The following is a 26820-nucleotide window of genomic DNA, read 5'->3' as shown; positions in this document are numbered from 1 at the left end:
ACATTTCACAATTTCATCATCCTTACTCATGTACGAACTAAATCGTTTGTGATGTTGTAAGGCATGTTGTAAACTTTCAATCTTGAATGCTTGATCTTTGAGAGTGGCATTTTCTTTTTGTTCCACCGTTTCATCTGATTCTGCTCTTTCCAAAGTCATGGAACGAAGCGTTGGAAAGAAGGTAATGTATTGTTTGTTGGCCAACTCTGCCACGTATTGTTCAATACCAGTATATTCGCTGGGATCCTTATTTTCTAAATAAATTAAATAAAAGACATAATTCCACATGTTGTGTTCGTGTTTGATGTGACCTTCGAAACTAATGCCTTCATTGGCTCGAACGTCAAATCGTGACTTTTTGTGTGAACAAATAAAGCAACATCCAGTCTTTTCTTGTTCCAATTCTGCTTTTTCTTCTCTTCTTTCGCTAAAACTGTCAAGCACAATACCAAAGACAACGTTCACTAACAAAATGATAATCAGTAGTGAAAAGTACAAGTCAATAAAGATACGAGGTACATCAAGAGGATACTGTTGATGGCAATTGGTAAATTAAAATTTGAGAATAAAATAAAAGAAGAACAACACACTTACAGCATCAGTAATATCTTCCCAAAAACCACCACCTCTCAATCCATAGTTGAGAATGGACATGAAACATGTCAAAGTTTCTGTACACACAATGGTATTGTTGAACTTGAATTGGTCATATTTGAAGCTAAACATCAAGAAGGTGTGTAACAATACCGAGAAGAGTGTCAATACGGCAGTGTATAGTAACTTTTCATAGTTTTGACCGATAGCAAGAATAATGTCAAGCAATCCATCGGGTGAAAGAGCTATAATTTCAAACGTCAAGACAATATATGCAAGAGGCGTCACAAATATTCCAATCACAATCACCCAGAAGAATAAAATAATTCTCCAAATATATGGGTCTTGTAAAGCATACAGTAAAAAGTTATAAATGAAACGGTTCGTTTTGGTAATATCGTTCCAATTTTCATCCTTTTTCAGCTTAAATTTCTTCTTAATATTCAAAGTGAGGAAGAAATACAAATAGATGGCAGAAAGACCAATATTCAACCCTAGCAAAATGAGCCCTAACGTTTCAACAATGATTCCAATAGCTAAATAATTATAATTATTTCGATAGAGTGGGCTCTGAGTAGTCAATGGCACTCCTGGTACAATGACAGGTCCAGAAATGACATCAAATTGTTTTGTGTACGTTGCAAGAACTAAAATGTTAATCACAACGGCCAGTAAGAAGACACCAAGTCGAATATGATACCAGTACTTTTCAGTGAGCTTCCAACCACGTGCATTGAAACTATTTGGATTGTCCATGAGATTCTTCAAGTGAGCCATTTCCACACGAGCGATTTGGTAGGTCCAATCGAAGAGGGATTTCACTTTCGTTTGCGGTGAGCTTCTATCACACGCCTCAACAAATTCGTCTTTGGTGGTTTCTTGTAAATGCCTACAACGTTTCAAAACCTTGAAATGCACCTTTTCCAACACATTGTCACGAACAACTTCAATCGTTCCAACCTTTGTGTTGTAGTATTTGAGCCAAACTTTACCAGTTTCATCGACTTGATCCACACTCTTCTCATTCGAATCCAAATATTCTGAGGAGATGATTGAAAAATCAAAATCTAAATATTTGAGCAAAATGAAAATGGAAATACCAATATTGTGAGCTTTTCTGAGAGCTTCTTTGAGTAGTTCTGGCTTCTTTTCAATGGTTAAAATTCTGGTCAATTTGGTTTTAAAGGCCACGTTTCCTTTTCTAAATATTACCATGAGTTTGCACAATGCTTTGAAATCAATGGTTTTCTTAATATAATTCTTTGAGATTTTGTTTCCACCTTCAAGCATACTGGTAAGAAGAATGATAATTTTCTCTAATAATTCAAGTTCATGATCCAATACATCCAAATGATAATCGACGTCATCAATCTGAATGATATTGTCATCAGGAACTTCCATAATGTCTCCATCTTCAGGATCAAGAACCTTTCTCGCTAAAATTTCATTAATCACAGCCAAGAATCTTGTCGAGGAGGCCAATTCAATCGAAGTTTCAATACACGGTCCCTGGATCATTTCATTGAGAGTGTCAAATGCCTGAATAAAGTTATCAACACTGTCATTACTCAAATACTTGAACAAGCTAATGACATAGTCGACACATTCGGAAACCAAGTTCACAGGAACCGAGTTGAAAGGTTGATTATATAACATTTGTTGATTGGGTAAAAAGTGACCTTCGCAAAGTAGTTTCAAGAAAAGTAACACATCTTTTGCCTGACTGTTGTCTTTGCGGCTGCTAAACATGGAAGAAGTGGTACTTCGTTTTCTGAGGGAGAAATGTTCCTTGACTTCGTAGGTCGATTGACGTAGTCGGTTTCTAATGGCCACAAAGAATGATTCATAGCTTCCACTACTGACAATGGTGTTCACAACTTTACGAGTCTCCACGGAATTTAACATTTCATGAGAGAGTTTAAGGGCATGTGAAACAATGTCATACTCGGCAGTGAGTAATTGTAAAACGAGCTCTGGAATACCAGTATCAACAACGAACTCGGGTTTCTGACCCTTGATGGCATACTTGATGGTTTCAACTGCACCCACAAAGGTTTCAACCAAATCTTTGGAGATACCAATGGTCATGATTCTTTGCAGAACCTCAATGAGACATTTAAAGTGACCTCCATATTGTTCCACGAACGACTTGGCAAGTTTTGAGAAAATGGCCTCACTACTTTGGAAATGTAATGTTTCAATGAATGCCTTGAAACGTTTAGCATCTTCATTTCCAGCATTGATGGTCAGGGCTGGATTGAGAACAGAGTTGGGCGATAACACTGTAATGGCTCTATTTTTCTTGAGCTCTTTAAATTTCGTCTCAATAGAAATGGGTAATGCAGCTCTTGAACGAATTTCCAAAATACAGTCACTGATATCTTCTCTGTATTTAGGATTTGCTGTGAACGTGTAGAGTTCAATTAATTGTGTAATAATGTCACTGATAATTTCACTAATATTTTCTGCAGAGTCTTTGGATGCAGATTCTTTCGAAAAGTAGTTGGCAAAATAATTTTTCAATAGAGGTACTACGATGGAATAAATATACTTTTCGCTCACGTAAAATTCGGTTTCAATATCGTCATCGTCTTGAGGGAGGTCGTTCTTTAGAGGTGGAAGTTGATAGGTAATGTCTCTTTCTAACTTGCACGTGTTTCTACCTTTACAACTCACATAATATTTGATTTCTTGTGAAATACGCTTAAAGAGTCGCCAAATAGATGCATTGGTAAGAACATCATTTGATTTCTTTTCCGTGTTGATGTAGAGTTCGTTCATGAGCGACATGAGTGGATCTCTCACCAATGGAATCAAGTTCTCAGATATTAACAGTGAGAGACAATCTTCAAAGGAGAGAATGGATTGAATTTTCACTTCAGCCTCTTTCACAGTTCCCAAAGTACAATCACACAACAGATAGAGCATGTTGATGTGATAGTTGAGGAGAGAGCCAGATATCTTGTATTCCTTGTTTTCAATACGTTGCTTACGTTCTTCAATTCCAGCATCATCGTTGAATAAAACAATGATATCTTTTCGTTCAGTACTCAAATAAATGGCAATAATGTCCTGATTTCTCTGAATATTCGATGTACCAATTCGAGTAAGTACTCGTAAAAAGTTCAAATGCCACGACAACTTTCCAAGATCTCCAACCTTGTCAATATATTTGTGAATCAGTTTTTCATCAATATTCATCAAAAGATCACGATTGTCTCGAACGATTTCGCAAAGTAATTCACTCGTGTCCAATTTGTCAGAAAATATATTGATAAAGAATTGCATATGAGGGAAGAGCTCGACTTGATTCTCTGGATTGCCCCTCACAAATTCTGTCAATACCAAAACTGCCTTTTGGAAAATATTGAATTTGATATTCTCAGGATAGGTTTTTGTGAGGCAGGTAATCATGAGTTCGTGAATTTGCAAATTTCTCAAAATACTCTGAGCAGACGGTCCATACTTTTTGGCGTCGGATACAATTCCGTTCACTGTACTCTTAAATTCTTTGTATTCTTTGGAGTCGTGTTTGCTTCCTGAGAATGTTGCATTGTTTACCAAGTTATTGAGCTTGTTATAATAATTGAAAATGGTTTCATAGGATTGAACAAGTTTTGGAGAGGTGAGTAATACTAGACGTTCCAGGTTATTCTTCAACTCAATCTCTTGCATGTGTGATCTCAATAACATTTTGAGAGCCTTAATTGGAGTTTCATTGTTTTTATACTGTAACAATGAAAGCATGGCTGGAATAAAGTTATGCTCTTCCGAATCAAATTGGAAGAATGGAATCTTTTTGCTTTTTTCTTCGACTCGGGAGAGAATAGTGTCCAAATTAGAAGTATTATCGACATCTTTTTCTTTGGCGCTGTACACATCCAGATACAATGAAATACGCACGTCAATTCTCATATCTAAAACATAGAGGATAATGTCACTGATTTTGTTCTTGATTTTGATGATGGTTCTATTACTCTCAGATTCAATAAAGTGCTCTTCTCCAACATTGCTCGAGTTCAACATTTTGAGTAATGAGTTTACAATGCCAGAAATTTCTTCTTGGTCCTGATAACTCTCGAGTTTCTTCTGTTCCAAATCGTCTCCATATGGATTATAAGCACGATACAGGAATAGCTTGTAACAAATCTTGATCAGTTGATAATTGAAAGACTGATCGGATTGAGGTGAAAGTTTTCGATTACCGGCTACGAAAAAGTGTCCATGAATAAAGTCTTTGAGTTTCTTGTGACGAGCTCTGTATTCCTCGAATGACGTTGATTTGATATGAGCTCCTGTGGCAAGCCATTTTCTAGTGAGTTTGATGGCAGGTTGTTCCTCAATTCCAATGGCGTCCACATACAAATATTCCATGAGATTTGCAAAGGCAGACCGTATCGAGAGAGGTGCTTTAGTGTCTTGGATACATTTCAAAACTAACTCGTAGGGAAACAATTGTTGAATAAAGGGAATTGCAAGACTGTTTTTTCCTGAGCACAACGAAGCAAAGAAACGAATGGAAGTGAGCATGAAAATAAAATGTTCCGTCTCGCTAAAAGTCTTCAATGATTTGCTTTCTCCTGTAGATGGTATTTTCACAACAGGGTCATCCTTCTCAATGCTCGGAATAATGAAGAGATTTGGATTCTTTTCGAGAGCATTTTTCAAAAGTGACACCAAATCATTTTGGTTCTTTTGAATGGGTCTCTCTTCACATTTACACAAAATATTCAACAAGTCCAAATAGAGTGGGTTTCTTTGATCACTTTCCACAAGTAACTTAAAGAACCCTTCAATTTGTTTTTGAGTAATACTATTCAACAGTTCCATATTGTCCTTGATCATTCCAATGAGAAGTTGTGTGTTCGTGTGACCAATGGTTGTTGAAAAGTCTTTAGCTGGATGTAAAACAACACTCGAAGATTCTCCTAAAATATGGTTCTGCAATTCATGGAAATACTTTTCAAATACGTATAAACTGTTGGAAACATGCAAGAGAGTAATTTGTCTAATGGAACGGAAACTGTACTGATACAATTGATCCCATTTGTCCTCTTTTCCAAAAATATTCATCGACTCTTGAATAATATTCATGATGATATCAATCAGACCAATATCTCTGAATGCAGACTGCCTGTCAGGATATGGAATACCTTCTCTTTTCATGACATCTTGCTCTCCACTTTCCGTACAAAAACGAATCACAAACCGCAACATTTCTAAAACGGATTCAATGTCACTTCTTTGAGGTTGTTGTGTCGATGATTTTTTGAGCATCTTTCTAAAATTTCCAATTATTCTAAAAACTTGATTCACAACATAAAAATCTTTCAATTCTTTCTCTGAAGACATGCTGACAGAAAAGACATCTGTTTCTTTTTTTCTGTATTCGAATGAAAGATCCACAAAAAAGGAAGAATCTTTCAACATGGCCAGTGTTGGAGACATGGAAGCTCTTCGAGAAGAAGATTTAGAATCACTCCTAAACATACTTCCACTTCGTGAAGTAATAATGTCCTTTGTAGATCTTTCGGAAGCATGGAGCCATGTATCTGTTTTCACATGCCTAATTCTTACCAAGTTACGTCTTTCAATCGGTTGACCGTATCCGACAGCATCAGAAGCTCCAACTTCCGGCGAATGGAATGTAAAAAGTGTGTCATCGGTTGGCTCCTTTGTCAATGAAGGTCTCAACACTTGTTTAAGTCCTTTCTTAATTTTTAGCCAGCCTCCAACACCCCGTGACGTAACGGAACCATTGTCGGATGCGTTTAGAGTGTCACTGCTCTTTTGATCTATGACATCAGTTTTTTGAACTGTTAAATAACATCCTGTTGGTAAGTGTTTGAGCCTGAATGGTACGCTATATCTAGCAAAACCACCACGGAATCGGTCTGAATTTTCAATTTCAAAAAGAGAGCAAATGGAAGAAAGAGCACTCTTATCTGTAAATAATTTGATGTGTTCATGATGTTGAAAAATGTATCCTTCTGCATCTTTGTGGAAGAGTCTAATAACGTCACCAATCTTTAACAATGTTTTGGAGAGATGGGCAGAGTATGGAGAAAAAAGATTAATTCTCCATACATTGGAAGAATTGGACGCAGTTGCATTCACTTCATTTCTATTATCTCTGTTCACTACTGGTTTGTTGTACACGAGTTGTGAACAGTGGAGTGTATGCTTTGACTTTTCATTAAATAGAATGATCTTATCAGAGAGACGAACAGGTTCATTCTCCTAAGTTAATAATTTGATTTGAAAAATATTTAAAAATAAAAACATTGTTTAAATGCACGAGGTGGCGAAAACGATTAAAATTTCGTGTAAATGGTTCAACGAAAGGTATTTGCAATTTTTCGTGCGACCAACGGTGTGAGTGATTGTGAATCGAGAATAATCAAAAACTTACCGCTCTAAATTTGAAATGTGGTAAAATTTGAAAGAAGGTTCTACTTCCACTGCTAGCCAATGAAAGTCCAATGCAAGCTTTTTCAAGCTCTGCATTTGTTCGAAGTACTGTCAAATATTCCTGAGTTTCCAAATGCAAGAGCTGTATTCTAGCACCATAAGTGACAACTTTTCCGAGTTCCTAATTTTGCAGAAGTATTGGTAATTATATAATATTTAGTAAGGGCAAATCAATGTTGCGGAGAATGTAAAAATTATTTTGAATAAAAATGACAAGTGACATTTAGCCACACACAATTGTGACACGCCACATTATTTGATGATGATGTAATGGGAATATAAAAATTCACATGCATGATATTGTTCCACAAAAGTTCACATTATACCCACTATAATTAATTCACAAACACAACCACATACCCTTTGAGCTTCAATTTTGTTTTGTTGCTCCTCACGTTGCATCTTGGTTTTGAGTCTTTTCGATTCCAAACTCTTTTCTGCATTGGTGTTGACCATGGCAGCCACATTTCTCCCGAACCTAGCTGAAGATCTCCTCGAGGAGGCAATAATTTCATGTATGCCAGTTGTTGTGACTGTTTTCATTTCCATAAATTCATTGTATCGTTTCAATGCTGAATAAGAACCACCTTTCATGACCATAAACAATGATTCTTTGAGAGGTGCTTTATAACTCTCTTGAAAATTGACACATCCACATCGAATGGGATTCAATCCACGAACAGAAATGTGAGATTTTTCATCCTCATACACCAATGAAAGAACATCTCCATAGTGTAGCACTTGATTATTGGTTGCTGCACTAGCCGTCGTTGATGATGATATTTCACTGACCGGAACCAAGACTGCTCCTCCTCCCGATCCAGCAGCTCCCAACATGACTGAATTTTGTTGAGAGCCTGATGATGCCGCTGCACGCGATGCATACATCAGGAGTGAATTCGTGCCCAGTGAGGACATGATGATGTGAGAATGTGGATGATGATGATGGTGTTTGTATTTTTTTTCGGATGATGCGAAATGTCATCAGTGATCAAGCCATCGATACAAGGACACCACTCGAGTATATCAATTAAAAACAATGACTATTGATTGCAGAATCATGATCGCTGGAATGTATGACCATCCAATGATTTTCATCTGTTCATCATCATCTTTTGAAACAAATATTTGGATAATGAGCAAGGAAATCGCAAAGCTTTTGGAAGGGGGAATGTATTGTGGCACTCAATCTGAATATTTAATTTTCTGTTGACTTGGTCAAAGAATAAGACCTATTGTTGCATCATCGTTTCTCTCCACGCCATACGCATGGCCTTTCAATGCCAGTCAGAAACGTTTTTGAAATTTTAACGGCCGTAAATTTGACGCCAAGAGAAAAAAAGCAACAACACCTATTCCCGCTCACTCTGTCGTGTTCTGTTCCCGAATTTATCATCATCAAATAATAGAGAGAAAGTGTGATTGAAATACTTATCCGAATGAGTTTGAATTGTTCCTAGATTATTGCTATTAAGAAATCCATTGGTATTTAAGGACTCAACAACAGTAGCCGTTATAATTACCACCAATCATTCTTTTGTACAAACCCTCAACAACATCCTTACTCGTAACTATAATTTAGACAACCCTCAACGATCCTATGGCTGAGCAAATGAATGTAGATTTGGGACAAAGTCCCTTCATGATATCCCAGCCAACAGCTACCTTCAATAATAATTCCATTGTGGTTTCAAATCTGGGAAGAGCACATCAATCATTGAACAATGGTAGCCCGAATCAGCTCAATGGAACCTCAATTGCTCGTAGTTATAACTCTTCAAAACGAACAAATGTTGGCAACGAGAGAACAGGTGGTGATGGAACCTTTTTGACCGAAGTATCAATCAACAACCCCGAAAATTATGACAACAGAATTGTATATAATAATCTCATAGAGACACCTCAACCAGCACGGCAATCTCCAGTGTTTGGCAAAGCTAGGATCTACCCACCCATACAGGATTTGGCCAATTACATGACGGCCCTTAATCGAAAAGTTCAACTCAAGAAATTTACAGGAATTCTGGATCAACGAAACTCACTCCACCAACCTATCGTCGTTCACAGTTACAAGGACTCTCAATTCAATAATGGTCTACGAAAATTACCTCCGCCACCTAGGAAGGATGCATTTTATCCTCTCAAAAAGCTCAATAAGCGAAAACAAATCGAGGAATTGGCTGCAGAGCTGTCGAAAAAGGACAATTTTGAACATGATTTTTCCAAGCACTCAATTAACAATGAAGATGACAAGGTGTCCGTACGATCCAAACATAGCAGTACCGGCTCCAAGTCAAAGAGTCTTCCTCCTTTGAATCCAACGCGTGAACAAAGTGATGCCATCAGTCAAGCATTTTCCGATTTAAATCCTGATGCATCACTCGAGCTTCCTACAAAAGAGGCCACTAACGACGACAAATTCGATACCAAATCTATATTCTCCTCACGCTCCAAATATTCGCAGAGGAGTAGGAAATCTAAGGCTCCTTCCGAATTGTCCTTCTCGATTGGAAGTGATGCAGAGAGCGATCGAATTCGTCAACTGGAGCATTCTTTGAAGCATGAAGAAGAGGCACGAAGAAACATTCTTAAAATTCTGGATGAAATTCAACAAAAACAAGAATTTCTACTGAACAAATTATCAGAGCAAGAGAGGGAGCAATTTGAGAGCATGTACGGACGATATTCCAACCTCATTTCTGACCTCAAGAAAAATGATGACAATATTAGCGTGGCGCTCTCTGTTAAGGATATTCAAGAGTTGAAACGCCAATCTGATATTTGTGACAATTCACAGGGGGAGCATTTACCAAAGCTTGACAAGTCAGAGGTTCATAGCACTGTGTCCAGAAAAAGTGTGGCAAAGAGTGATCATTCGACGGCCATTTCTCACCATTCTGTACTGTCACGACAGTCACAAGCACTGTCGCTTCAATCAAATCACTCACAGCGGTCGCAGGCACTTACACATCATTCCAGGCAGCTATGAGCAAGTGAAATGTAAACTTTGGTCTGTAAAGCATCCATTAAATTACTTTTACATTCAATTTGAGGTTTAACAATGTGTCTGTGACGCCAGTTTATGTGAGCAAGACATAATTGTAGCGAGCTTGTCACACATGAAAAGGCACATCACTTTTCATCTAAAGAATCACAAGAAAAAAATCTTTCACACCTGCCAATCCCACAAACCTCCCAATAACAACAACTCAAAATGATTCTTTCTCTTTCCCTCTTCTCCCTCCACATTGTATCAAGTTATTACAAATATTATTCCTATGTGGTGCAATATTGTGACGTGATGCGAAAGAATCAACACTCCTATGTGATGGATGAAACAATTTTTACATTATTGTCTCCGTACATTGCCATGTTGTTGTTGGAAAGTGTAATCTTTTCGTTAGTGTTTCAAGTGTCCATGTTATTGGCCTTTTTGATGAGTGTCACGATGGGTATGTGAAATTTTTAATATATCTTCATGTGGATGGATTCACATGATTCACTGTTAATGCTGAAAATATTTATGAACCGATCATGATTATACTGAAATATTGTTGTATGAAATCATCATCATGATGAAACGAATTTCGGATAACAATAATTCCATATTCGGAAATCCGGTACAGTTGTCATACTCTTTCAATTTAGACCTCCAGCTTTGGTCACTACTGTTGGAAGTAACAATGTATCGTCATTCGCAACCACCACTTCATTCTATTCATTCATTTCAAATGTCATCATTCACACTCTTTATTTTGTAACTTTTATTGTGAATGCGAGTTCACATTTTTCATTTCTTTCCATAACATTGCTATCACTGCCACTGATTCTCATCATTTCACACACTCTGATCAAGTTGTGTAGTTTTTATGTATTCTATGCAAATACAGAGATTTTAGAAAATCATGATTCAAAATATTTAATTCCAATTTGGCAATTAGCAAATCCAGAGTTGAAATTATTGGCAAAACAATTATTTTATATGAGAGAGGAAATGGCATTGATTCAAACAGTAGGATTGTACATGATCATGTTATTGAGCTGGATCTTATCGATGGCAACTTCCAAAAATGGAATTTGGTGTGTGATTGGAATGACCATTGGCATTCAATGTCTAACACAAATACGCTTCATTGTGAATCGAATTTCACTCATTTTGACACCTCTCTTTGAAAAACACCTTCTTTCTCAATTCGCCATACTCGCATTTATTTTCCCATATTCCAATTCCGATCTCGAAAGTCAAGAATTAGAATTAATTCAACAAGTTGAAAAATTGAAAATTTCTAATCATCCAACACCTCAAAAAGCAATTGTTACAAGCTCTACCTCCATGAATTCTCAACCACAAACGTCACCTGTCAAGGAAGTGAAACCTGTGAGTATTCTTAAAAAACCTTCTTCATCCACCACAAACGACAAGGAACAATCAATGAGCAACACTTTGGATTCTTCTGAAAAGAAATCCAGTAAGGTCAGTGTTACTTCTGAAACGTCACAACAAGAAAAACAAGAAATCATTCATCCAACCACTTCTTCAACAACCACCACTCAACGAGTTCCTTCCATGAGATTTAGAACTAGTTCTTTAGCTAAAATGTTAAAACAAGGCCAAGCAGAATCTTCAACCAATTCCTCGTCAACGAGTGGTCAGACAGATGTGTCCAAGACAACCACAAATGTGAACACAGAAGAATCAACCATAATTTCTCCTCATGGAGGTGTCAGCAGTGGAGTTGCCATTGTTGGAATGATTGGAGAACGATTGAAACAGAAATTACAATTAAGAACATTGAAAGATTCAAATTCTTCGATCGTTTCAGATTCCACAAGTTCTGTGGAAAAGTCTGAAAATGGTGATGAAACACATTCACAGGGAACCATGGTTGTGAAAAAGGCAAAAATTGCAAAACCTCGTCGAGAGAAAACTCGTACGAATATTTCCTCGTTATTGAATCATGTCATTGAAGCTACTACTGATCAGCACGATATTGAATTGCCAAATCAAAATGAATTTGACAAGTTGGAGGAAATTTCAAAATTGGAAAAGAAATTGGGAGCCATTGGAGCATTATCCATTCAAAAATCACAACCACACAAAAAGGATGAAATAACAGAAACGTCAACAACTACAGAAGAGAATACTTCTGCCTCTTCTGTCATTTCTTCCATTGGAAATCGAATGGCAAAAAGTTCATCAAGTTCCTTGATTCAAGAAGAGGAAACAAACAAAAACAACACTTCAACCAAACCAAAAGGAGGAGTTGCTATTGGAGGAGGAGGTATTAGCTTGAATGCCATTTTGATGGCTCGTAATAAGCTTAACAAAACAGGAGAGGATTTAAAGTAGAACCAAATGATTCATCCAAATGTAAAAACATTGTAAAATATTACAAGTTGTTTTAAACGTGATCGAATTTACTTTATTATTAGCATCAAGGACAATCTTCTAACACTCCTATCCAAACGTGATCAACTTGACCAACAAAATGTCATCACGTTCCTTGTACGATCATCATTCTTACAATCATCAACTACAACCACATGAAAACAACCACTGGCAACTCCTTCTCGAGTCGTCACTCGATGAACAAAATGATCATTTGAAACGACAAGAAGAAGAAATTGAACAATTACGACTTAGTCTAGAAGATGAAGAACGAAAATTGAAAATATTCGAACAAGACTATCAACGTCTCGAATCTGAAAAGAATACACTCTTACAACATGTTGAAGAGTTACAACGTAAGATCGAACAAGTTCAATCACAGGAAGGTCAACTCGAACAAGAAGAAATTTCAATCAAGCAAGCTCTGGAACTTGTTGAATTAGAATTGAAACAGTATCAAGATGAGATCCAAAAAGTAGAATTGGAAATTCAAGAGTGTGAACGAGAGATGGAACGTTTGAGAAACGAAGTCCTTGAAATGGAAAAACACATTCATCAACTCGAACAAGAAATTGAAGAATTGAAAAGAGAAATCGAACGAGTCGTGGAAGAATTACAACGTTTACACGAAGAAATTCAAAACATTGAGAATGAAATTCAACAGAAAAAGACAGAAATCAAAGAATTAGAACTTTATTTGGAACAACTGAATTTGGAAAAAACAGAAATGGAACAAGAACAATCATTTCTTGAAATGGAAAAACAACAAGCGGAACAACAATTGCAACAATTACACTCTCAACTCGAACAATCAAAACAAGAATTGTTACAATTGAAACAACAAGAAACAGAACTGTCCAAAGAAAAACTCAACGTCGTTCAAGAAATTAAACAATTAATTCAAGAACAAGTGAATCATTCTCAACAACAAGAACAAGAAGAACGAAATTTAACAAATGAACAAGATCAGAAAGAACAGATTGAGAATTCCATTCAACAATTGACCAATGAAGGACAGAATTTGAAAGATCAAGCTCAACATGTCACTTTAGAAATTGACACCTTTACAAAAACCATTCAAACCATTTCACATCAAATTGAAACTTTTGAAAATGTACTTTCCAATCTTCAAAGTCAAGACAAGTCCATTACGGAATTCATTTCTTCACTCGTTCATGAAATTTCACAAAATAAGAACGTCCTTGAAACCCTTCAGAAAAATATTCAAAATTTCCAACAAATGATTTCACAATTCAAGCAAGAACTGGAATCTCTCCAACAAGAACTCTCTCAACTCGTGAATTCTTTTCAACAATCTCAAAATGACCTTATTCAGAAACAAGAGGAACAACTCGAATCGGAACAACAAGTTTCACAGGCGGAACAAGAACTCATTCAAGCTCAACAAGAATTGTCACTCGCGAAATTGGAACTCGCTCAAGCAAGTGCCATTCCCTATAATTATGCGGGAATTGCTAAAGCAGCAGCTGCAGTGGCAAAAGCTTCGGTTCGAGTGGGAATTGCTGTTGCTCGTGTCACTTTTGAAAAATTCAAATTGGCTCGAGTGGTTTTATTTGTGACAGAATTAGTGAAAAAAGTTGAACATTTGACAGATGAGATGGAAAAGAGACAACAAAAGGAACAAGTTTGTCAAGACAAGATTTCTCGAGTGGAATCTGAATTGTCATCCAATCAAGCAACTATGGAGAAGGAAACGAAAAAACTGGAAGAGAAGGAAATGCTTCAAAAAAGTCAATTACAAAAAAAGGAAAATGTCAAGTCTGAAATTGCGAAAAATCAAAACATGTTGAATCAAGAAATTCAAAAAAAGGAACAAGTTGAGTCGCAACAAAAGATCAAAGAACAAGAAAAGTCTCAACTTGAGAATGATATGGAAAAGAATGAACAACATGTTCAACAACAAACACATGACAAGCAACAACATGAATTCTCAATTCAAAACATCGTGTCAAGATTATTCGAACTTGGTCAAAAAGGCGTCGAAATTGTGAATCGTTTAAACCAAGAAAATTCGCGAGAGAATGAATTGAATCAACAAATGCAGAGTGTTCTTAGGAATCAGGAATTCATGAAATCTGAAATTTCTCAAACCGATCACAAAATTTCTTCCACCAATCAACAAATTCTTCAACTGAATCATGGAATTTCTCGAGTGTCACTTCAAATCGAGCAAATCTCGAAACAAGATGCATCCGCCAAACAAGAAATGTCTTTATTATTGTCCAATCTCGATCATTGTGAGAAGAAGAAGGAAACTCTTTCGAATGCGTTGAAAGAGAAAAGTTCACAACTTTCGCAATGGAATCAATCGATGGAAACTCTAAAGAATGAACATGCCAAGAAGCATCTCGATTTACAACATGTGGAGGCCTTTATGGATGTCTTAAAGGTTACAAGTGAAGAAAAACAACAAGCGAGATTGATTCTGGAGAATACTTGTGAAGAGTTTCAACAACATTTGAAACAAGTCACACAAGAGAGAAATTTGTTGAAACAGAAAACATTTCAAATGCAAAATGAAAAACGAGAAATGGAGTATCGTGTGCAATCCCTTTCATTGGATAGTACCAAGTCCTTGCTCAAGCTGAATGAAGAGAAACAGCAGGTCAGTAACAAGAACAAGCAACTGACGAAGGAACTTTCGTTTTTGGAGGATATGAAAATGAAAAAAGAACAGTTGAAGATGCAAGTAGAACATTCCAAGACAACTCTGCAAGCAATTACCTCTCCAAAGAAGAATGTTTCAAATTCACAAGTTTATGATTTATCACAACATTATATAAAGAAATAAATATTCGGTATTGTAGATGAGCTGTAGTTAATTACTAATTCCTAACTTGACGTCACACTTTTCCTAACTAGACAACCTTATGTCACACTCTTTACTATCGTTGCACAATTAAGAAAACAGTGTTTTGTAGGGTGTGTTTTAATAAAAAAAAAAGTACTCTGAGAAATGGATGATAAAATAATTATTAATGCTCGCTCAATTAAACAAGTTATGTCTGTTGCTTGATTGATAGGCTTGTACAGGGCGGTCATTGACATTTGTTAACTTTTTTTTCTTCAACTCAACAACGTTCATCAGACTTCTTATTTCATTCTTGTGGTCTTCAAGACCTTGCAACACCAATCTCAATTGATTTTTCTTGGCATCAAAGAAGTCTAATTCAATCTTGGTTTTACGTGCTTGATCATGTGTGTCGGAAATATTCACTTCCAATCGATTCATATCAAGTTCAGTTTGTCTCAATTGTTGGACAGTCTTTTCTCTCTTGTCCAGCTGCTTCTTGTGATCAAGTTTTGTATTGTCCAAGACAGTTGTCTTTTGCTGCATTTCCATATTCACACGAGAGAGTGTTTCTTTTTCGTTCTTCAAGGCGTTCTCAGTATTCTTGATTTCGTTTTGTTTGGACTGTTTCTTTTGAGAAAGATCCTGCTTTTTCAATTGCAATTCGTCCTTATTGGAATTGAGATTTTGCTTTTCATTAATGAGAACAGCAATGTCGTTTTGGATCTTGTCTCGTCTATTTTCCTTTTCTTTCACAGTTTTTGTTTTCTGATCGTAATGTGTCTTGGTGGATTTCAATTTGGAAGCTGTGTTCTGAATGTCATTCTTATTTCTAGTCACAACACGAGTCATGTCTGCAATATTCTTTGTGGCTTGTTTTTTCAACTCTTTCAACTTGTCCAATTGTGAGACAGATCGATCGATATTTCTCTGCACTTGAGTCTGATGTAATTTTAGGCTTTCAATTTGTCTGGCCACAGCATCTCTCTCACCTTGACGACTAACATGAACGGTGCGGCTAGAACATCCACTCTTCTCCTGACGAGTGTAATCTTTAAGGCTCTCCATATGTTTTGATAGTTTTTGCATTTCAGCTAACAAGTTTTGATTTTCAACTTCGAGCTTCTTCAAACGTTCGCTTTCTAGATCATATTCATTTTGATGTTCTTGAAGATCTTGTTGTTCTTCTGCAAGTTTTGATTCATTGTCGACTAGATCGGATTTGAGGTTTTCCAGATCATCTTCCAGAGATTCAATCTTACTTTCCAAATGAGTGACCTCATTGGAGACTTTGCTAATTTCGTTTTCAACACTTCTCTTTTCATTCTCTGCGAGCTGCATCTTGAAATCTACATTCATGATTTGACGAGTCACCTCTTGGACATCATTCGACAACTTGTCCATCTTACTATCAATATCTTTAACAACAGCGTCCATGGCAAGGATTTCAGAACTCATTTGCACCACACGTTTTTCCATCTCCAAAATATCACGATTCATTTTCTGAATATCTTCTTTAAGAGCGTTCATTTCTTGTTCCAATTTCTTGACAGCCTCTTCCAACTTTTCCAATTCTTCTTCGTCTTTCTGCTTCTCTACTTCTAATTGACGTTTCTTGGATTTCATTTCTTCGAGAGTGCGTTCTGCCTTTTTCAATTCTTTTTCGAGTTGAGCACTTTCATTTGTCTTCTGCTCGAGTTCGTGGACAGTGTCTTCAAGCTCCTTATTGAGCTCAGCGATCTTCTTTTCAGTCGCAGCAAGAGACTCTTGTCCGTCTCGTTGAGCTTGGTCCATCATTTCCAAAGAAATGTCATTGGCATCAAGTAAATTCTTTTTGAAATTCACTCTATTGTTTTGATCATCGAGATTGAAGATGGAGGAGTTGATCATTGTGTAGCTTTTTGTGTGGTGGTGTTTTGATTTTTTTTGTTACAACATCGGTGGGTTGTGACAGGACGCTTAAATTTTGATTAACAAACGTGAAATGGTTTTTCGAATTCACGATCACGCTGAATTTAAATCTATCAAATAAAGACTTTCGCATTCAGGTTGATGATTCAATATTCTAAAAAAATGATTTCGTCATCACCTTCACCTCTTTGTCTCATGCCGTCACTGTCACGACTCACGTCCCTTTCCTCACAACAGTTCGATCAGGCTGTGACCAGTCTGTTCAAAAAGGCCAAAACCATTGGCTTTATCCCAAGTGAAACCTTTCAAAAAGAGCTACGATTGACGCTTCCTCTCTCCTTTCGCTCATCTATTTTTTCTGAAATAGTTGAAAAAGCAGCTAATTGCTCCAATGTGAATGAATGGTGTGAACAAGCACACACTGTTATTGAACGAGAAATGAATCGTTTGAAGAAGGAATTACAGAATGATGATGATGGATATTCCACAAAATATAATCAAACAACGTTCAGCTCCAGTTCTTTCTCTGCAAGAATGGATGATTTGAGTAAAATTCCAAACACTTCAAATCCTTCATTACAGCCAAATGTTGAAGACACGTCTTCATTAATGCCTCTAGAGGTGATTTTTGAGTGCCAGTCCAACTTTGTCTATTCAGAAATGAAACGCTTACAGCAAGAGCTATCGGACCTTGAGAAGGCCACTCATCTCGTCCTTCAACACCAACTTCAACTCTTCCGTGAAGGATATTTACAATCACTATTCGGAACCGCCCAAGTAGCACAAAAGAAAATCAATCCCGAAGATCGAATCATGTTCAAAGACTCCATGATCCATGAGATTTGTCCCAAAGGCATACAAATCTCCTTCCATCCCAACCACGTTTCGTTTCAAAATTTACATTTTTTTCAAGTGAATTCGGTTAAGATCGTTCAACCACCACAACCGAACGTACCCGAATTGTCGACCAAAGAGCGGTCCAACGTTTTTATATTCACCAATTATTTCCGTTATGTCATGAAAAAAGAAACGCATTCATTGAATTCCATGATTTATCTCCAAGAAGAGGTGATTGAAGAAGGTCTCAAGAAGGTGGAATCCGAAATGATTGGTATGAGACATCACATTGAAGAAATGAAACCTCAAGTGAAAATGTTGACCAGTCGATTCATTCCTCGTGGATTCATCTTTTGGGGTCCTCCTGGAACTGGTAAGACAACAGTTGTGAAACATTTGTGTGAAGAATGGACGGTCAAACAAGTGTGCATGTCCTTGGCAAGTGGAGATTTCAAACAGGGTCTTCAAGGAGATTCTGAAAAGATGATTCGACATTTGGGGGAACGTGCAAATGCATTACCTTGGATGTTGTGTGCGGTGGTCATTGATGAAATTGATGCTTTGGCTCAATCTCGTGAAGGTCATAATGGTGAAAAGGGAGATGTCAATGTATTGAGTGTCTTGCTTAGTATGATTGGTGGAATGAACGACATTCCAAATTTAATCTTTTTTGGAAGTACTAATTTGTATCACATGATGGATGCTGCGTTTTTAAGAAGAATGGATGCCAAGTTTTTCATTGGAAAACCATCTTTCCAAGCAAGAGAGGACTGGATTCACAAGTTTGAAGATAGTCTTTACTTGGATCCTCAAGAAAAGCAGGACATCATTAACAAGATGAAAATAATGACTCTAAATTTTTCACACGATGCCATGCACAAGTTGTTGAAAATGATTGAAGTGAATAGAAAGTATGACTCTCCGAATCGACCTCTTACTTTGAAGGATGTGACTCGTTACATCCAGAATATCTGTAAAATGTATGACATTTACTTTGGAACGTATCGAATGACCGACTTAGCCAATGGTATGTCTCAAATGGAGAGGAATTCACGTCTACAATCAGTACTCATGCAGTTTTATAAGATTGCTCACTCGGTCAATAATCATCTCAGAACCAGCTTTACTGGAAGAATATGGATTGACTTGAGACCACACATTGGTGGTATTCAATTGGAATATTCATCTCGAAATTCCTTCTTGTCTGATGAAGAGATTGAGTTGTTGAATAGAAAGACTGTCTATGCCACTGGTATCCAAAATCATGTGATTGATGATCTTTATGGTTTACTGAACATTCTTCACAAACATGAAGAAAACAGGAAAGAAACAAGCCAATATACCAGACGCAGGCTTTACTCACTGATGGAACATGCTGCCAAAGATCTGATCACTCTCTTTTCTACCCGGGTGGAAGTGGAGGTTGATAAAAATCAAACCCAAAGTAAGGTCTGTGAGAGAATGTTGCACAGTTTAAACATTACTTCAACAAGTGTCGTTGAATTTTTGAAAAATCAAAGCTTTCCATACTTGCATGTCGATGCGACGGAGTCTTTACGAAACAAGTCCATCGAAATTATTGACGAAATTAAGAAGCAAATTATTGCGTCGATGGACAGCAACGTCCATGAAAAAGGAATTACTTTTGTGGATATGACCACAGGTAATGATAATGAAGGCTTCACCATTCAAGAGGTCATTCAAATGATTTTAGGATTTGGTGTTCATTCCAATATGGACGCTGTGTATTTGATGGATGCCAACACATTCTATGCCAATAATTTAACAGATGAATCGCAAATTCTTCGTTTCATTGAGTCTACTGTGACCGAATGTCGAGAGTATCATCGAAGTATGATGATTCTGGATTTAGACTCGATTGCAGAGGTGACCAAAGAATTTACTGGCCTTAAAGAACACGAGACAACAGCAGCAAACTCCTCATTGTCGGCCTTTTCACCATCCTTTAGTTATCGAATGTTGAGAAATGAAACCGTGTACAGAATTTTCCGATTGATTCATTCCATCACGCAGACTAACATCTCACCCAAACTTTGGTTCACCATTCTCTCGTCCGATCAATACCTTATTGATTTGTTTAAAAACAAGTGTCGTTGGCCCGAATGTGCAGAAGAACTCGAGAAGGTTCAACAGTTTGAAAAGGCCAATGAAAAGAAGCCTCTCACATGCAAGAATTGCAGAAAACAATTCTTTGAGGATGAGAATGAGGAATCAAGTTGCCGTTATCACACCAAAGACACTCTGTATTTTGAGCATGAAAAACGTATAGTGGAGGAATTGTTTATGAACAATATCAAGGAAACAGCCAAACAGTACGAGAAGGACAATGAGAAATTGAGAGATTTCCTCAAGACCATGAGAACGGAATATGAGCGAAAGATTCCTCTCTACAAAAAGTCTGAAATTGAAACCATGATGGCATCCACATTCGTTAATGTTTCCGAGTTGAGATGGTCATGTTGCGGAAGAGGTTATTACGATGGTGGAGAGATTGAAACCAAACATGAATGTTTGAATGAAAGGCATCATCATTATCACGACCTCAAGAAGCTTCTCCATTAAATGATTGGCCCCGACGACGAGGACGACCATGATGACGAGGTGTCACAAGTGTCACAACCATTCGACTCGTGCATGACCTATCGCAGTAACGCTCTTGACAATGAATAAACGAATGGAATTTATTCAATGATTGAAACTTGGAAACACCCTTTTCACATTCACACATTCACACATTCACACACACTACACTACAGACACACACTCTACACACACACTAAAGACACACACACACACTCTACACACACTACAGACATGCCCGTTACACACTCTACACACACTACAGACACACACACATACATCCTAAACAGAGACACACGCTCACTCCGTGTCAGCACGAGTACCACTTCGACTCGACACACGCGACTCACGACACTGTAAGTGAGACTCCGAGTGAGGAATAACAAGTGACGTTGGTGGACGTGTCTCAGTTTCGACCACTGCTCGATCGGGTTGATGAGTGGCATGAGAACGACGACTCGATTCGACCACACGCAACAAGGAATCGACATTGAAAAGCATATTCTCTCGGAATTGAGACAAGACACCTCGAATATTGTTCTCCCGCAAGTAACAAAAGAGAGCATAGACCAAGTAGCCCAAATTGGGAGCAGGAGGACGCACTCGACCACTCTCTCTCTCTCGATTCGCCAACAAATTGTGCAACGACATGTTGAAACAAAAGGCACCGACTCCTCGTATCAAACCATCGGCTTGATCCATCAAACGTCTCACCTCCTCCGACACGGGTAGAGAATTCAGGAGCAAGTCAAATTCTTCGCGAGCCGTCAGAGTCTCTTCTCGTTCCATACGTTCCAACACGAGGGTTGTCTCAGCAGCGAGCATGCTGGTTGTGCTCACTGGAAGAAGAGGTGGACGAACCAGAACATCATCAGGAGGAGGAGGAGGAGGAGGAGGAGGCGGAGGCGGAGGAGGAACTGATTCCACTCCAACACGAGGAGGAGGAACAGATTCCACTCCAACACGAGGAGGAGGAGGAGGAGGAGGAGGAACAGAACTCTCTTCGTCACGTCGAGTCATTGTTCTGGTCATGGCCACACGACTCGCAAACGTTACCATGGATGGTGGAGAGCTTGGTGTTGCTTTACACGTATTTTCTAGCTTGTGGGAGCACCTTGAAATTCACCGAGTCGACAAGTCTTCCTACTGCTCCGTTCCATGGTTGGTGATCACAGTGATTCGAATCAAGCAACTTTCTTTATTGGTCTTCCTCGAGCAGTGTCTTCCTTCCTCGACATGTCTCACTCAGCATCGATGGCCGAGAAGAGAGCGACGAGTTCGAGCACTCATTCGAACTCGTCGCTCTCTCCTCGAGTCAAGACACACCTCAAAACGACTTCGAGCATGGACTCGAACTCGATAGCCCTTTGCCTCTCTCCGTCGATAGGCTGTGTTGAAAATCTTGCTCGAATTTGTCGTTTCAACATTCAAGGATATTCTCTGAAAATGTAAAACAGAGGGGTGTGTCGTTCCACGTGGAAAGTTCGACCAAAGACTCGACCACCCTCCTTCTCGTTGCTAGGGTCGAGTCCTGCTCTTGCTCGTATTCGAACCGAGTAGAAATGGCCATAGGTACCTTGAAAAAAAGCACAACACCTCTCCAACAAGGGATTCATGCACGAGAATGAAAGCCTTGCTCCTCAATCGTCTCCTCAGAAATAAGGCCAATCGTCTTCACAAACGCAAGATCTTTCGAAACACACCACTCTCCTCGAGTTGTGCCAACGCTAGTATTCGCAATTTTGCCACTACCACTATGACGAGTGAAATGGGTCGTGGTGGCAGTCGCAGTGACAGTGGTCATGAGCGCGCCCCTAGTACTAAGAACGAGCACAAACACCCTCAGCAGCACGAGCAAGCGAATCTCGAGCGCCGACAAGCTCTCGCCAAGAAATTCAAGCAAATTCGTCGCTCCATGACTCCACAGCCGAGCACCAAGCAACAAGGAGCCACCAGTTCCATCGAGACCGCACCAAGCAAGAACGAGTACGACTATGAGCACCACCACGAGCACCACGACCCGTTAAGCCACCCCAATCTCGACCCAAGCATGACGGAGGCACCACAGTGGGACTCTCCCGTGATGGATGAAATACCATCACCACCCACTCACTCCTTGACCATGGAAAAGGATTGGTCATTTCCCGGCTATTTCACTCAGGATGAGTCATACTAATCCATCTTGAACCATGCATGCTCCAACGGTGTAATCGTGAGTGATCAATAAATTAATAGTAAGGACTGATTTGATTCATACCTCCAGATTTGACAATGCATGCTCAAGCAAACGCATTGAAAAATCTTTCATACTTTTCACAGATTGAATCAAACAGAACAAAAATATTTCGATCAGGATAGTACACGGTCGCAAGTCCAGAATGTTCAAATATATTCACTGGTACTGAAGCTTGTGATTTGTTTGCAAATTTTGAATTGAACCAACCAGAAGTTGGTGCCTGTTCTGGAAATTGAATATAGACCTGTGAGGCTGGAGTTGAACTGAGAGGCGAGAATCTTGCACTCCGAACCACATCCAAACTCAAAGTACCTGTATGATTGGAGGTACGTGCAACATCAATGATGGCTCTCTGATCAATGATTTTCTGTGGGTAATAATATGACAATACCATGTTGAGGCTTGCATCTCCGCAAGAATAATCCGTGATTTGATGAAGGTAGGGAATGTCTTGAATGATGAATTGTTGGCGAGTGGTAGTACTGGTAGTTGCTGATCTGATTTTCATCATTTTGTTTATGGATAAATTCATGGCATTAATGAAGGAATGATCATGAAGAGTCATCATGAGGAGCAATAACTGAAGCAGCACGACGACGAGGCTCAGCATCAAGGAGTTTCTCAAGCCACCACCACACCTACTGCCGCCGACGACAGACATTTTTTTTGGAAATGGCTCGACAGGACGAGGGGAGTCAAATTCGACCACCTTGCTACCGTTCAACGAACACATTGAAATGAAATGATCTATTTTAGGTTTTGTAAAAAGTATCAAAGAAAGGATAGTTATTCTGCCACGAGGAAAATGATGCGGAACACTTCCGACCTGAGTCGAAGGCGCAGCTGTGAGACGAAGGGCGGGAGGTTTCGCAGAAGTTTTCGAGTGGATAGAAGAATTTTTTTACCGGGTTGCTCGAGCAAACACAAGAACAATTTCGAAAAAAATGTCAGAACATCCCATCCCTGTTGCTGGTTCTAGCATGGAGCAACAGAAAAAGAAGAGAAAAACAGAATTGGACAAGGTGAGAGACACGATCGAACAATCAGATGTTGTTAATACTGGAGAGTGCAAGGGTACAAGATCAGAAAAGACTGTGAAAGAATACAAAAAGAAGCAAGAGTTGTTCGAAACATACTGCACCAAGCACAGCCTATGCACCACAGATGTAAAGAGCATGATTGCATTCATCAACGTCCTGGCCACAGAGAGTAATATTGTTGGACAGAAATTGTGGAAATATCATTCAGCTTTGAGTTACTGTTACCAACAAGCCACAAGAAGAACTTCCACAACAATTTTAGCAAGCTGTGATGGTGTCACTCAAGCAGATATTAAGAGGCACGGAAACTGGACAAGCAATTCTGTGGCTGATAGATATCAATCTGAAAACAGAGAAACAGCAACAAAAACAGCCTTAAAAATTAGCGAAAGACTCAATTCCGTCACAAGCACCACCAGCTCCACCATTGACAACACTGCACAAACTCCATTTCAAAGTTGTGTTTTCAATAACTGTACAATAAATTTCAATTTTTAATACCTTATTTGCTGCATTTGGGAAGTATGGTAAGGCTGTTCCGCAACTCAGTTAAGGACTGTTCCGCACAGCTTTCGGAAGTTCGCAGTTCACCCTTTTCCGCTGCATTTCCTCTGTGGATCGACTTAGTAGTCATATCATTTTTCGCTGGCATCACTTTCCAACACGGTAAAAAAGGGTAGTTTCAACAATAAGTCCACCCAAAAAAAAAATTCCACTCACAGCAACATGTTGCACAATACAATCACCCCAACAACAGTCGAATACGAAGACACGGTCGAAATTGATCCTGTTTTTGATGAAGAAGTATATGATACAAACTCCGAAGATGAATTTGATGACGATAAGCTTGGTTTGCTCACTGATGTATGTAATTCTATTTCTAAGCCATCAAATGTAGGAGATAATTATTTACAAATTGATGGTAAAATTATCAATTTGAAAGAAAATGAATATATAATTCCTAGAGGAAATGTTCACAAAGTAACAACTAATCAGCAGCAATTGAGATTTAATAATTATTTCTACAGCACTTGCTACAACCAACATTTCAAAGAGTCAACCTATTAGAAATATTACACTTCAGAATGAACCTCTTTCACTTCCCCCACCTAAATCATCCAACACAAATCATATGATGAATCAATTCACCATCATATGAATTGGATCAGAATTGTTCTCGAGAAAAGCGGTCGAGATCCGTCTGTGATGGCTGCAGCCTATGAAAAGTTGTTGAAAGAGCACTGGGTTTTTACTGTGGACGATTTGAAAGAATGGTCTGAACGAGATTGGTCCAACTCCTCTTGGCTACCACCAAATGCCAAAATTGTGCTGCAGGAAGGGGTAAATGAGCTCAAAACCAATCACCACAAGCAATATAACATCAAAGAAAAAAAAAGAAGTCAAGAAAAGCAACAGTATGCAGAGAAAGCTTTTATTGCAGGGTCATTGCACATGATCAAAAGATACTTTTATTATCATTCCAAAAGAATTGACCAAGTTCCACTGCTTTCCGAAGAGGCAGTACATTTTGCGTTTGAGGCTTTGGATTATAACGGCCTAGAACTACTTGACAGAATCAAAAACCAGTTCTTTAAGGCTTTTCAATATTCAAATACACAAGGAGTGAGCGTTCCCAGAGGTCTGTTGCTCTATGGACCGCCAGGCACAGGTAAAACAACAATCACGGAACACATTGGTGATTTAATTGGCTTGTATCAAGTAGTACCTCCTATCTCATCAACAGAAGTCAACAGAAGCCTAGTAGGAGAAACAGAAAAATTGTTGCTTGACATGTGTAACAGAGCAACACTAATTCCACACTTGGCAGCTTGTATTACCATAGATGAGATTGATAATCTTGCTCCCAAAAGAAATGATGACTCCAATTCTCAAGGCAAAAAAGATGCTCTATCCATTCTACTGGCTGTTATTGGAGGTATTAAGGACGTGGAAAATTTAGTTTTTCTTGCATCCACAAACTACAGAAATAACATTGATGACGCGTTTTTGAGAAGAATGAGAGGCCAGTTTTTTGTTGGAAGACCAAGCCCTGTGAGCCGAAAAGAATTCCTTAAAAAGAGCTTGCCTTCATTTTCTGATTCTTTATTGAATTATATGACTGCTTTAACATGTAACTTTACTGGAGCAGCACTAAAGGAACTCATTAGTGACATTATTGTAAAAATTTCTGACGAGAAGCCACAAGCCGACACTATTCAGAAGGTCTGTGTGAACTGTGCTATAGCTATTTGTGATCAATTTCAAACCCTCTTACTTGGAAAATATAACATTCCAGCTTTATTTCTAAAGAATCCGAATGCTGATTTTAATTTACAAATTGTTGATGGCCCTGATTTGAATGGAAAGATGTTGGTAGATTTATCTGGAACCTCTATACTGTTACGCCACAAATTTAATGCTAACAATGCCGCCATTGTGTTCATGGAAAAGAATACTCGTGAAGCATGTGGACTTATTTGGAACCTATCCACTAGTACCAACAAGACGGCACAAATTTTACCTTATTTTGCACAGTTTTCCGTTCAAAACAATGTGGATTTTATCCAATTATTGAACATGGATGTCTTACTGAGAAGTAATGCTTTTGATGAAAAAACCACAAAAGAAGTGTTAAACGAGAAAATGGAAGAAGTATATCAATATAACAAAACAATAACCATCTTTGATTTGGATTCACTAGTTGGAATATCGTTAAATCAATCAGATTCCAGTATGGGCGTGTCAAATTCAGTTCATGCAAACCATAGTAACATCTTGACCACAATACTCCATTACTTTATGGATGCACACGTGGATACACAACTTAATAAGATGAGGTGGATGGTAGTTATTTCATCTCATGCTTTCCTTATCTCAATGTTCAGAGAGTTAAGCAAGTTCCCACGATTGCAAACAGAAATACAATTAG

At 38.3% G+C, this 26820-nt stretch overlaps 11 protein-coding genes across 11 annotated transcripts; 7 read left to right on the top strand and 4 right to left on the bottom strand.

The window, feature by feature from the left end:
- Nucleotides 1–7983, bottom strand: C9374_014272 (uncharacterized protein; the record flags this gene model as incomplete). Its single annotated transcript, XM_044690241.1, has 4 exons — nucleotides 1–531; nucleotides 595–6834; nucleotides 7007–7186; nucleotides 7426–7983. Coding segments are annotated over 4 exons (7509 nt in total), but the record flags the coding sequence as incomplete, so codon positions are not given.
- Nucleotides 7984–8665: 682 nt separating this feature from the next.
- C9374_014271 (uncharacterized protein) lies at nucleotides 8666–10054 on the top strand (the record flags this gene model as incomplete). Its single annotated transcript, XM_044690240.1, has 1 exon — nucleotides 8666–10054. One exon carries the CDS (start codon nucleotides 8666–8668, stop codon nucleotides 10052–10054), a length of 1389 nt encoding a protein of 462 aa, XP_044541612.1.
- A 225-nt stretch (nucleotides 10055–10279) lies between these two features.
- C9374_014270 (uncharacterized protein) lies at nucleotides 10280–12415 on the top strand (the record flags this gene model as incomplete). The annotated part of the gene is made up of 2 exons (XM_044690239.1): nucleotides 10280–10517; nucleotides 10692–12415. The coding sequence occupies 2 exons, from the start codon at nucleotides 10280–10282 to the stop codon at nucleotides 12413–12415; spliced, it is 1962 nt and encodes a 653-aa protein (XP_044541611.1).
- A 139-nt stretch (nucleotides 12416–12554) lies between these two features.
- Nucleotides 12555–15266, top strand: C9374_014269 (uncharacterized protein; the record flags this gene model as incomplete). Its single annotated transcript, XM_044690238.1, has 1 exon — nucleotides 12555–15266. One exon carries the CDS (start codon nucleotides 12555–12557, stop codon nucleotides 15264–15266), a length of 2712 nt encoding a protein of 903 aa, XP_044541610.1.
- Nucleotides 15267–15461: 195 nt separating this feature from the next.
- On the bottom strand, nucleotides 15462–17156 carry C9374_014268 (uncharacterized protein; the record flags this gene model as incomplete). The annotated part of the gene is made up of 1 exon (XM_044690237.1): nucleotides 15462–17156. One exon carries the CDS (start codon nucleotides 17154–17156, stop codon nucleotides 15462–15464), a length of 1695 nt encoding a protein of 564 aa, XP_044541609.1.
- Nucleotides 17157–17339: 183 nt separating this feature from the next.
- On the top strand, nucleotides 17340–20597 carry C9374_014267 (uncharacterized protein; the record flags this gene model as incomplete). Its single annotated transcript, XM_044690235.1, has 1 exon — nucleotides 17340–20597. One exon carries the CDS (start codon nucleotides 17340–17342, stop codon nucleotides 20595–20597), a length of 3258 nt encoding a protein of 1085 aa, XP_044541608.1.
- A 318-nt stretch (nucleotides 20598–20915) lies between these two features.
- Nucleotides 20916–21635, bottom strand: C9374_014266 (uncharacterized protein; the record flags this gene model as incomplete). The annotated part of the gene is made up of 1 exon (XM_044690234.1): nucleotides 20916–21635. The coding sequence occupies one exon, from the start codon at nucleotides 21633–21635 to the stop codon at nucleotides 20916–20918; it is 720 nt and encodes a 239-aa protein (XP_044541607.1).
- A 604-nt stretch (nucleotides 21636–22239) lies between these two features.
- On the top strand, nucleotides 22240–22791 carry C9374_014265 (uncharacterized protein; the record flags this gene model as incomplete). The annotated part of the gene is made up of 1 exon (XM_044690233.1): nucleotides 22240–22791. One exon carries the CDS (start codon nucleotides 22240–22242, stop codon nucleotides 22789–22791), a length of 552 nt encoding a protein of 183 aa, XP_044541606.1.
- Nucleotides 22792–22894: 103 nt separating this feature from the next.
- On the bottom strand, nucleotides 22895–23512 carry C9374_014264 (uncharacterized protein; the record flags this gene model as incomplete). Its single annotated transcript, XM_044690232.1, has 1 exon — nucleotides 22895–23512. The coding sequence occupies one exon, from the start codon at nucleotides 23510–23512 to the stop codon at nucleotides 22895–22897; it is 618 nt and encodes a 205-aa protein (XP_044541605.1).
- Nucleotides 23513–23795: 283 nt separating this feature from the next.
- Nucleotides 23796–24389, top strand: C9374_014263 (uncharacterized protein; the record flags this gene model as incomplete). The annotated part of the gene is made up of 1 exon (XM_044690231.1): nucleotides 23796–24389. The coding sequence occupies one exon, from the start codon at nucleotides 23796–23798 to the stop codon at nucleotides 24387–24389; it is 594 nt and encodes a 197-aa protein (XP_044541604.1).
- A 657-nt stretch (nucleotides 24390–25046) lies between these two features.
- Nucleotides 25047–26820, top strand: C9374_014262 (uncharacterized protein; the record flags this gene model as incomplete). Its single annotated transcript, XM_044690230.1, has 1 exon — nucleotides 25047–26820. A coding segment is annotated over one exon (1774 nt), but the record flags the coding sequence as incomplete, so codon positions are not given.

Source organism: Naegleria lovaniensis (genome assembly GCF_003324165.1).
Source record: "Naegleria lovaniensis strain ATCC 30569 chromosome Unknown tig081, whole genome shotgun sequence".
In the NCBI taxonomy this organism is placed as follows: Eukaryota; Heterolobosea; class Eutetramitea; order Acrasida; family Naegleriidae; genus Naegleria; species Naegleria lovaniensis.
The sequence above is the reverse complement of the archived record's forward strand: the minus strand, read 5'-3'. Positions and strand labels throughout refer to the sequence as shown.